General features: G+C 39.2%; 1 protein-coding gene across 1 annotated transcript; it reads right to left on the reverse strand.

The window, feature by feature from the left end:
- Window positions 1-289: 289 nt before the first annotated feature.
- Window positions 290-12,360, reverse strand: LOC131777577 (uncharacterized). Its single transcript, XM_066167882.1, has 8 exons — window positions 12,051-12,360; window positions 7,838-8,045; window positions 6,343-6,653; window positions 5,327-5,467; window positions 4,731-5,053; window positions 3,295-4,446; window positions 2,235-2,502; window positions 290-1,484 (listed from the first exon to the last, which is right to left on the reverse strand). Exons 1-8 carry the CDS (start codon window positions 12,219-12,221, stop codon window positions 1,077-1,079), a joined length of 2,982 nt encoding a protein of 993 aa, XP_066023979.1. The 5' UTR covers window positions 12,222-12,360; the 3' UTR covers window positions 290-1,076.

Consider the following 12,360-nt stretch of genomic DNA (forward strand, 5'->3'; position numbering starts at 1 on the left):
TTCCTGAAAAGGGCAACTTTATCTGTTTTGGTTTGGGCTAATCGCCGCAAAATGAACACAAGCAATGCGAATTTTAAAAATGCCGCAATTCTGCTTAGTGTAGTGTTACTATGGAGATATTTTCGTTCCCATTTCTTTGCACGCATAAACTTAAAGCGAGTTACAAGCATACGCACTCAGTTCGCCGCTGTGTCAGCACAAGTAGAAAGTGTTGGAAGATCGATAGAAGAAAAGCCTGGATCAAGTCTTTATTTGACTTTCACAGTTTGCGATCTTAAGAAACGATTAAGTCTAACCATCTTTGTAAAAGCTTCGTTTATTAATTTTTAAGGGGTAATGATGGGAATTTGTTTCTTCTTCCCAAGTTTAATCACACAGTTCCTTAATGAAAACGTACGCTGCTCAGTACTAAAATTCCTTCCAAGGGAACTTCCGTTCACGTCATTTGACCCTTTTTATGCTTACAACTCCATCTCTGATATCTGACCTTCTTGCATTATATTTAATCTAAATTCTTAAAAAACAGAATGCTCTTTACGAAATCTTCTAAGAGTAAACGATCACAAGTGTCTTTTACCAGATGGTGAAACTAACTTTAAAATTCGGCAAAAACCTTCTTTACAAGCTGAAAGAAAAATATTTGCCTTTAGAATATTCTTGTTGTTCTTCGTTCAAAATAGTAACACGTCAACTATTTGACAAAAGCCCCAAAAAAAGTAAATTGGAAGGAGATTAAAACACATGATAACCAGCTCATATTAAAGGAAATCTATTAAATCATTGAAACTATTATATGTTTGTATACTTTACGATACTATGAGAATACGACTGGAATATGCCTTTTTAACATGAGAGTAAGGTCGCCCACCCTCTCTATCAGCACTGACTAAGACTAAAATAGGTTTCTATAGTGTACGAACTAAGTTTGAAACGAGAAAAATTGGCGCGGGTTAGGTCATTCTATTTGCTGCAACAGTCATAAGGGATATCGTAAAACACTCTAAATCACTGTTGCTCCAAAACAGTTTACACTTGAAAAGTAAACACGTTCAAGGTAGTTGCCTAATAACCAGTGTTTACGAAGATGGTGCGGCAGATTCCTGATAGAGCTCAGTCAACTTCTCAGAACACTCGCTCGCATCTGGTCGATTATCAGGTTTTTCGTCCCAGCAACGCTGCATCAGATCGTACAAACCAGGTGGAGGCTTTTTTGAGCCTCGGACATGCATAGGTCTTACACCCTCAACCACTTTTTCAAAATGCTCAGGCACATTTCCTTCCACATCAAGAAGAGGTCTGCTACCATACCACATCTCCCAGAGCATTATGCCGAAGCTGTAGATGTCTGCTTTGTAATCGTACAAATGGGACTTGATCACTTCAGGAGCGAGATACAAAGGAGTTCCCGTCATGGTACCCGTGATCGCTTTAGCTTCTTTAGAAACACCGACATCGGCTAGTTTGGCAATATTTTCTTGCGACAGCTGTGGGATAATTAGATAAATTCGATGGAAAAAATATATTTTTAATACCAAAGTCAAAAAATGGTCGTCAGGAAAGGCCGAATAGAGATGAATCAGGCTCTGTTACTAAACCTTTTTTAAATCTACCACCATTTTAAACTATCTTTGAAACGCATTATAAGCAGTTTTAATTCAATGTTTTAACCTCTCTAAGTTGAGTCAGTTTTGTTCATGTTAGTTTCCGATAAAACGTTTAGTGTTGTGACCGCTTGTGATTTCCATTTAAAAAAATATCCTGTAGAAACCGAGGAATTACAATATGGGTGGAACCCAAAACAGACGAGACCTCTTTAAAGAAGGTAAGACATAGTAAAAACGAGACGCCTGGAGGTGTTAACTTGGGATGCGTTAGTCGTTATCTACAGTCACACTGGTTTTACATGGAAAATAATGAAGTTACTGTTGAACCTTCAAAGTGCAGGAATTAAATCGAAAACTAAAGACAGCACAGGATATCATGTGCGGTCGCCCATCCAACCTCAACTAATTTCATTGAGAAACACAAACACGCGGCTAATTTCCATACCTGACTACAACGACACTCAAGCGAATTTATAGCGTGGTCTGCCACAGGTATCCCACGTAGAAAGCAGGCAAACCGGGTGAAAGCGAGTGAATTGGAATTCGATGAAGTGCGAGAGAGTCTCGAAGGACGAAGATGATTATAATTAAAATAGTCACGATAACCAATACTCCCAATTTTGAACTCACCAATATATTTTCCAGCTTGAGATCTCTGTGAACGATACCTTGTCTGTGAATGTATTTCAAAGCATTGGCGATGTCTTTTGCCCATCCAATCACATCTCTCGCAGCTGTAGCGGTTGATGACCTACCAGGTATATTTCTTTCATGCCGGAGAATGCGTCTCATCAAGTTTTCCTTACAGAGCTCCATCACCAGTATTGCTTTCAGCTGCTCCCCTTCCTTGCGCAGTGCTGCACCATAGAACTTTACAATAAAGGGACAATTAAGCTTCCTACAAAAAGAAAACGTAACGTAAACAACCTACACTTATAAAACATTATGTTTATTATCTATACTGCCATCCAAACATTTTCTGATACTAACAGAAAAATTTTGATTATCAGTCAAGAGCTTCTTCTGTTGGCAACCATTTCCCTTATTCTCATGACCTTTATGCTTGATTCAGCGCGATAATGTAAGGAGCAATTAGACGCTAGTCCAACTTAAGAGCTCTTAGGGTGATGAATTGTTGGGAAAATGAATGGTGATATGTCTCCCAGTATAGGTTTTTCCTAATTAATATCCCGATGTGCCTTAAAATATAGCAGGTAATTTAGTGTTAACAACTGGGTTGAAAACGTAAATTAGCCACCGTAGAGGGTAAAAAAGCTGACGTTTCGAGCGTTAGCCCTTCGTCAATCGCTCTGACGAAGGGCTAACGCTCGAAACGTCAGCTTTTTTACCCTCTACGGTGGCTAATTTACGTTTTCAACCCAGTTGTTAACACTAAATTACCTGCTATACTCTCCCACCGACGCAGCATCACAGTTTCTTTAGAAACTTACCCCTTTATTCATTTGCCTTAAAATATACCTAGATCTGTGTGTTCTGAAAGCGTCGGAAAAATATCCTGTGATTAAAAAATAAATCTTCTTATTACGATGAGCTCCTTGAACAGAAAAGAGTTTTATGACTAAGAAAATATCTCATCAGCTACCGTCCAGAATATATTTAGTGCTTTCCCAAGGTTTTTTTTTTCATAAAATAATACAACATTTCACGATTCCTAAAATAATAAACCAACCTGAGTATCTCTGTTTCCGAAATGAAGCCACAAGCGTTAACTTCGTGGAGCTCGTCGTTCCACACTTTCACAGCAACATCTACGGGTTTATCCTCTCCTCGTATCCTCAGTTTTCCTCGATAAACACTAGCGAACGCTCCCCTTCCAAGAGGTGCATCGTCTTGCCACTCCAGATCGTCGCAACTGATGTCCATGGTGCGAACTTCTTTGATGCCAAATAGGGCCATCTCATCCCTTATTTGTACACTCTTCTCGAGTAACGGTTTGTAGAAATCTTCTACTTCTTTCTTAGAACGGTTCTCATTACTCAATTGTTGACACAACATTTTGTCCTCTTCTATGAGCTGAGGGATCCGATCTAAAACCTGCTTTAAAAAAACCTGAGCTTCTCTAAGCTGCTCCGTCACAAACAACTTCAGATGCTGTTCTTCAGCTACTTTATTCAGAAAGTTTTGGGAAGCTTTCGACATAAAGGTACACTTGTCGTTGTTGTATTGTCTTGTTTTATTCCAGTTTTGCAACTCATATTTAAATGCTAAGGCACCAAGTACCGGGACACTGACCACTACGGCAACCAGACAAATTGGTAACCAAATTGGACTTGTGACCCCGATCATGACTTTTTGGGCGAGGCTTAAGTCATTTGATGCCAGCGAGCCACTTGCTGAGTGGGTAGCACCTCCAGCTAGGAGAGAGCCCTCCAGTATTCGAAGTTGACCCTCGACGTAGCGGAACGTCTCCTGAAAGCATTGAATCAAAGAGGCGCGAGTATTGGAAAAGACACGATTCTTTTCTTCCCATTCCTTTATCTTTTCTCGAAGTCGCCTCGTCAGCGCCTTTTGGATGTAATTCTGAGTCGTTTCCCAGCTTTCATAAGTCTTAGGAACTTCATCCAATGTCCACGAACAAAACTGCTGCATAACTTCTGGAGACTTAAGGTATCTGGACAGTGCAGTAACAGCTTTGTCTGTCATCGTTTTGAGGTGCAACTGCAGCTGTTTTCTTTTTTCTTTACCTTGCTCTCTCTCAATACTTTGAAGGCGGTCAGTGATAAACTTCATTCTATCTATCACATTTTTACGATCTTCGGACGAATTACGAATGAACGCTTTCGTGTGAAGGGCCATACGTGCAAGAAGATAGTCAAGCCACCTAAGAATCAAGGACATTTTTTTCAATTGTCTTTTATACTTTGTCACTATATCTACTCATGCAAAGCCAGGCAGAAGAGTTTCTTGGGTTTTTTTGCACTGAGTTAACATTTTGTGCACTGGATTACCTTTGGCTTATGCCTTTTTGTTTCCTGGTAAATGCATTTCACGCAGCCAATCAGAATGGAGATATTTTTCATTCCTATTATCAGAACTAAAAATACATTTTCAACAGATGCAACTTCTTGAATAATTATTCGTCGCTCAAGATTCAAGACAATTTACCTCCACTGAATCTGAAGTCTTGCTTCAATACTTTTCAAAACCATGGACTTGATACCATTCATTAGTTCAGAAAACTCTTTCGTGACCACTCCAAGATTCTGAGCTTTCATGGCTTCTTCTGCTGACATATAAATGATCTGAGATTCTGGATCTAAAAAAGGCCAGCACTCTGTGAGTTTTGTCACGATATGGTTCTTCACTTCATCAGTTTCCTTTGACGGTATACGTTCCCACTTGTTGCAGACGAATAGAGCACAGTTTGAGGAAGACTCCCTTTGTTTGTCAAGAGATACCCTTCTTGCGTGTTCGATAAGTTTTCCTAACTGAAGACAAAGAGACAGAATTAGCTATTTGCCGACTTTTTTTTTGGCTAGTTCAGTAGTCGCTTTTTTTGTAACGTTATGCCTTACGTTATCGCTCTTATCGCTTTCTTATTCGCCTTCTTCTAGCACATTTGACGAAAAGTTTTGAACAGTTACGTTACTCTAACTCATCTTTAAAATAGAAGTTTCAAAAAATAATACGATTTTTGTAGCACATTTTTCCTTTAATTATTTTTGCAATGAGAATGCATTTCGCGCTTTAAAGTGCGTTACCCTATCTGGCTGTATTCCTCCGGCGTTCTCGCTGTTGATGACGTAAATAAATGCAAAAGCCTCTGGAAGGTACTCCTTTACTATGTCATCCATGATGGTAGATTCGCCAATTCCTGGACTGTCGACTATCACGATATTTTCCTAAAAGACACGCAAAATATGAGATGTAACAGGCAAGATATTGAATATAAAAGCGATCTTTGCTTTTATTTTCATTTCAATTTCATTTCTTAATCCGCAGATCGCATACATGATTTTCATATATTCAGTCACTGAAGCAAAACTTTGACCTTGAGGATCGCTCTCTAGAGCGCGTTTCGATTGTTTGTCATCAGACCACAGGCGGCCCAAGCTCACGTCTCAAGAAAAAGCCAACGATAAATTCATGAACGCTTCACGCGTTGTGTGACTCGGTGTTGAGTTACGGGAGGAACCGTTGAAAATTTGAACACGTTATAAGGAATAGTATGGGGAACGAAATATGGTCGATTTACAACGATAAATATTTCGAAATATGAATATTTTATACGTATAATCAATAAAAACTTACTCGTGCCCTGTGTATCCATCGTAGTTTCTGGCGATTTCTGCCGTTTTAAGCTTGCTTTACCATCACTGTTATCCATGTCAAAAGACGAAGTCAAGGCTGCACACACACAATACTAAAACTTCACGCGTATTTCGCTGGAAACGAGCGTTTTCTACCTGAATTTCCAAGGTAGCTTCTTTCTGGTTATGCTTTGAACACGCAGACTGGACACGGCCGCGAAAGAGACTTGGGTACGAGGTCAATTTTCTCTCTACCGCGAGTAGTACGGTCGATTAATGTATATTATTAGGTGTTTATCGTTGGCTTTTTCTCGAGACGTGAGCTTGGGCCGCCTGTGATCAGACCAAGCCCAAAGTAATCACAACAGTCAACCAGAACAAAGGAAAACATCACACAATACAATGAGAACCCAAAGAAAAAATAAGAGAACTACGTCGAATAATTACTGAACTTGCTCATGTCTAACCTTCAACAAATCGTGTGGCCAAAACAATTCAATCTTTTCGTAATCTGAGCCCTTTTCTCTGTTCGTCTTTCGGTGGACGAATTGGGAAATCTGTTTGAGGTAACTCTGCTCGGAGGCTTCGGTTGGCTTTTCTAAGAGGACAGTCTTTGAGGTATCCCCTGATCCTTTGTCTTTAAAGTGCACCACCAGCTTTGGTGTATCTCCATATCTTAATTCACAGATGGTGGATGTGGTACTCAGAACGGAGTAAGGAAGAAGCTCTTCTCCAAGGATAAGATTTAGCAAAGTGCTCTTTCCTGAACTTGTTTCGCCTGGTTAGTATAAACAGGTGAAAATAGGGAGGGAAGAACGAGAAAAACATCGGTAAGAATGGGTCGATTCTACTTAAGTTACGTCGAACAAGAGAATCTGCTTCCCCGGTCCTGTCCTCCAGAAATCCCTTACAAATCAGCATTTCCCTTCTTCTTCTTATTCGTTTTCATAAAAAACTATTCCTTCTGCTGTCCGCCATTAAATAGGTTTCACCTGGAGATCACTGAGTTCGAGGTTGGCCATATTATGTGCCACGCTCAAAAGACAGAACTTCGTTAGAGGAACTATCAATAAATGTTCATAGTTGGTCTGAACCAGCAGATTCCCACTTTTTCCATTCATTTATTCATAAGAAGGGTATTGTATTTATTTATTAACCAGGCTGGCCAAGTTCAGTTGCAACCTGGTTTGATTGTGGGTGGTTGGAATTTAGGTGGAGGGGGGGGGGGGTGTGTAATTAAGAGTGGGATGTTTGGGAAAGGGTGTGAGATAAAGGGACTGGTCAATGGAGCCCCTTGTGACATACAAGAACCAAGTAGCAAACTGGATTATTGAAAAATGGTGAATAAATGAATGAGTGATCTTTAGTCCATCAATAAAAGCTATAAAATTTAAATGATGTGAGATTCACGATTTCTGTAGAATTCAAAAAGCAATCGTATGACAGTCGAGTCTGACTAGAAGATGTTAGCGATAAAGTTCTCACTGTTAATATAGCTTAAGGAAGTATATTCAACGAAAGCATTATTAAGGGAGGATAAAACATACCGAGGGTGATTTGCCCTCAGAAATATGGTTTTATCGTACTTCGTGGCTAGATCATAAGCCTATTAATTAGCTAAGGTTGGATTGGCATAATAACTGAACGAAGGCCTTCTTTCCTTTCCCAGGCTTGAATTTCACCTTTAACTTTCATGAGTGACCAAGACAGAATTTCTCCTTACAATATCAGTACAATATCAAGCAGACGAAGGATGAGAATAAATAAAAATATCATATAGAGGATTATAAGTTGATCCAATACCAAATTCTTCAAACTAACATCACAAGAACTGTATGGCTCACAGTAAGGAGAATTACTAAAGAGATCTTGGGAGTTAAAGGATTAAGTCTATTGGGTGAGGAAGTTGGCGAAACTAAAATTTCAAAGTAATGGCGGTCAAATTGTTTACTCATAACAAACCTGCAACAAGAACAATGTACTCTTTTTTCAGCAGATTTTGTTTGTGGGAAGCGATTTTTTCCTTGAGGTTCTTGATGTTCCGTTCCAAAAGGGCATGAACTTTTTCATCCATACTTTGCAAGCAAGCATCCGTGCGTTCGTGGAAATTGAGCAAGATTGCTCGTTTTCTCTCGTCTTCTTCCTTTGCCTCCGTCAACACTGAAAAGGCCTGATAAATGGCACAAAATGAAATAAATGCTAAGCATCAACATTCGTCTTTGTAAATGAAAGACTACTTTTCGGTCTAACTGGTTAATTTAACCTTTTTACAGTCATTTAAAAAAAGAAAAAACCTTGTTAATAATAACATCACTTCTACATTCACATCGCTGTTCTGCGCGCAACTTAATTTAAGGAGTAGATTGATCAGTAGCACGCTTGCCACGCGCAAAAATCACGGATTTGCTCAAATCTTTTAAGAATATCTCGGTGCGCAATGATCAGATCAGATTGAGACTTTCCAAAACTGTTACACATGTGTTAAAGATGGTTTTGGACTAAACAGAGGTAGAATAAAGTATCTTTGAAAACATTGAATCGGAGCCGAACTGTGAAGTTAGCGACAAAAACATGTCGTCATGTGGAACACACGTTGGCTTCACTATTCACTGTCTTTTTCCAACTTGAGTTTCGTTTATAACCGTAAGACTTAACAGATGGTGAAAATGGTTTCTTTCTAAGCAAAGTGGCAAACAAAAGCCTGGGAGAGACAGATCGTTTTCAATTCATTGTGCGAGTCATAATTCCTATTTTAGAAAACAATTTACCTCAAAATGTAATGCTCATAAGTTGTTTTTCATTTGCCTTCCGTTTTTTCGGTGTTTTTATTGGAACGTTGTCAAGATTTTAAATTAATTCTGCGTTCTAAACAGTTGGCAAACGGTGTGGTCTGCCACGCGATCACACTGGTGAGTGAATTACCTAATCGTATTGTTTACGACGAGTGTAGCGGAGCGCGTCAATGTGTTGACATAGACAAAATCTTCAAATGACAAGCTTGGTAGCAAAATCGATCGAATCCATAAAAAGGCAACTAAAATATTGGCAATAAAGCTTTTCCTAAACATAAGGTCGACAATTTTGATTGCAAGGAAAGTAAGCGATCGAATTTCAAGCAAAAACAAACGCGACGCTGTGGCCATTTTCACGGCTTCCTTTACTTCCAAATTATCCTAAAGTCTACAGAATCAATAAGCATTGTTTTAGATTTCCTTATTAGGAGGTAAAAAAATACATCAGGTGAGGAGAAGAGCAGGAAACTCCCCAAGTACATGCGGCATGTTTCATGCACGCAGTCAAATACTGTGCTGTTCGCAAGCACAAGGCCGTGAAATTGAATACAAAGATTATGGAGTCTGGAGTTTCTGGGATTCAGATGTGGCGATAGCTAAAGAAGAAGGAAAGACAAGAGAAAAGAAGAGCAAATTATGAGAAAAACCGAGAGAAAATTATTGAAAAGGTCGTGGATTGATTCTTTAATAAATTTTTCAATTTAACGTTTAAGCTCGGAAACTGACGCAATGCAACCACCTAAAGGCTATTGTTTGCAGGACGTTATCCATGATTACTTATGTAAATGTGACCGTGAAAGGCAAAACGGACACTTACGGAAAACCGTTCGAACGGCAAAAACGCAGGGATGACGAACGGTTAACGAACGGTCCTTGAAGCGTTCGAACGGTTTGCCTAACCGTTCGAACGGATGAATAAACTATTTGAACGGTTTGGTCAGCCGTTCGAACGGACGAGTAAAAATTTCGAACGGACAGGCAAACACTTCGAACGGGTGAATAAATTATTTGAACGGTTTGATTAGCCGTTCGAACGGTTTGCTTAGCCGTTCGAACGGATGAGTAAAATTTTCGAACGGACTGGCAAGCCGTTCGAACGGATAAAAATATTATTAATCCGTACGATTGGTTGTACGATTGGTTTATCAATCGCACGGATGAATAAATTGCTTAAACGGCGTTCCAACGCATGGCTTGATCATGGAACGGGCAAGGTTGCTGTGTATTGTTTTCATTTGATTTGACGTTGTTGCCAATTTCATTCTCACGATCGAAAATTGAGACTATTCCAATTTCTCATCGAAATAACGTTTTTAATTATTGTCTGAAACTACTGAATATCTCATGAAAGGTGTTGTCATCGTAGTTTCAAAAACTCATTAATAATTCATAAGCCCATTAACCTATCAAATGGCAGATAATACATCACGTGCAGTGACTTTATATCGATAAACCTCATCCTTATTAGTATGCGGTGTTTTATCAGATATAAAGACACTGCACGTGACTTATGAATATTAATTAATTATCAACACAGAAACTAACACGACAAATGGTGGGAACATATTTAATGTTCTTTCAACAAATTTCACACAGTAAATTTATTTTTGCACCAAATTAATAGTACAGTTGTGAAATACACATCTGGAAAAATTGTCTATTCCATTAGTACAGTAATCTGGTAAAGGCATATTAGACAATACATCATCTGAAACTTCGAATTCAAGATCAGTTGGCAGAAGTGACTCAAACTCGTTTTCGCTAATCTCTGCGTTTGACCTTTTGCCAGTAGTCTCCCTATTTTCAGGGGGGCCTAAAATCTTGCTAACCTGGTGTTGTTGCTCAACACTGGACTTTTCGTATTTTGCATACTAATTTAATCCCTAAGGTTTTTCTCGTATGCTAATTTCTAACGTTCACAAAAGCATAATTGTTATGAACTCTCTTGACACACGCTTTTCCGAGAATGTTTTTGAAGCCGTTCAAAAAACTCGCAGCACGTGTTTTATCGGGTCAAAAAACACTCGTCTACGCCTCGTGGTTTTAAACCCGATAAAACACTCCTGCTCGTTTTTTAAGCACTACTTAAAATGACAGCTGAGTTAATCGTTTGTCTCATGATTTAGTCACATGGACGTGGATCGCGACGTTTCGCCTGCTACACTGAATAACTGTAGAGAAACAACGAGTGCAATTTTATCCTTTCGAACGGATGAACAGAACGGGCGTCAATCCGTTCGAACGGATGCCGCAGTTCTCCGAACGGACACTTTTAGTTGGCGAACGGATGAAAAAACCGTTCGAACGAATGTCAGAACCGTTCGAACGGATGTCGCAATACTTCGAACAGATGCTAATGTATTTCGAACGGATATGCAAACCGTTCGAACGGTTTGTCGAACGCTTTGAACGAATTTTTTCAAGCGTTCGAACGGATGACGAACGGATAACGAACGGTTTAGCTGTGCGAACGGATAACCGTTTGTGTCCGTTTTGCCTTTCACGGTCACAAATATGCATGTATCATGCGAACAAAAGCAAATTTTGATGTTTAGCCATGGCAGGAAAGGATGCCAACTCTTCGCTGACAATTACTAAGAGTAGAAAAAAAAATTTGTGGCTTCCTTTTACCGTAGAAGAGCATCAGGTCACTCCGGGCGAAGTCCGTGGTCGTTTATTATACAGAAATTATGCAAGCATTTCTAAGAAAACAAAGAAATGTAAACCCGATACAATCGCCAATATCTTCCCAAATAGTCAAAATGTTTCCGAACTACAATCACAGAGCACAAGGAAAACCCAGGAGTGAAGCAGATTTCACCAAAATTTATCAATCCTCGATGATCTAAGAGCCGTATTTCTCAATTTGAACCCTCGTGACCCGATCGTTGCTCAACCACGCTTGCTAAATTAAGAATATTAGTATGCATGATAACCTCTCACTGTGGAAGCAAAACTTTGCAATTTCTTATTTTGAATCATTTTGCTGACACCCAGTTGTAAGAATCTTTTATGGAAGTATCAATAAGTAATTAGCCGCCTTTTAGATTGCTCTACGTGATGTTAAGTTTGAACTTAGAGAAACATTTGGCAGGTGAATGCATGCTACTATTTCTGTTCATGGGAATAAGGTTTCTTCTAGTACTATTCATTTCTGAGATGCCATCATTGAATAAATCGCCATGGTGTAAAATCGCAAACGATAGCTAAACTAGAATCGGGAGATTTGTTAAACAACTCGCGACTGAATCTTACGATATGATCTGTCTTTACCATTTATTAAAGGTAACATCCAGATACTTCCGCCATTGTACTGAAAATGTCGTTTATGAATTGAGTTTGCTGATAGTCCATATTTTAAAAAGATATTGTAGAGTTCTCACCTCCTTTGCCGTCCAACTTGACTTCCTCTCTGACGACTGGAGTGTCTGTTTTACCTTTGCTTTCATTTCGTCCAACGTTTTCAGCCCCTTGGTCGGAATTTTGAGTGAAGCCATTGTGGTTACCATCTCCGTGATGTCGTCGATCTTGTCGATGTCTGGTAATGCACTCATGTTGCAAATCGATAACTTGAGCGCCTATGATCGAAATTTCATCAGTTTCAAGGTTAAAAAAGCTTTGAGAATTGCGAAAAAGGAAAAACCTAGATCTTTACAGTTTCGTTTGATTTATGATAGTCCAATTCACACAAGG

The sequence above is a fragment of the Pocillopora verrucosa genome, chromosome 6, assembly GCF_036669915.1.
Source record: "Pocillopora verrucosa isolate sample1 chromosome 6, ASM3666991v2, whole genome shotgun sequence".
NCBI classification, from domain to species: Eukaryota; Metazoa; Cnidaria; class Anthozoa; order Scleractinia; family Pocilloporidae; genus Pocillopora; species Pocillopora verrucosa.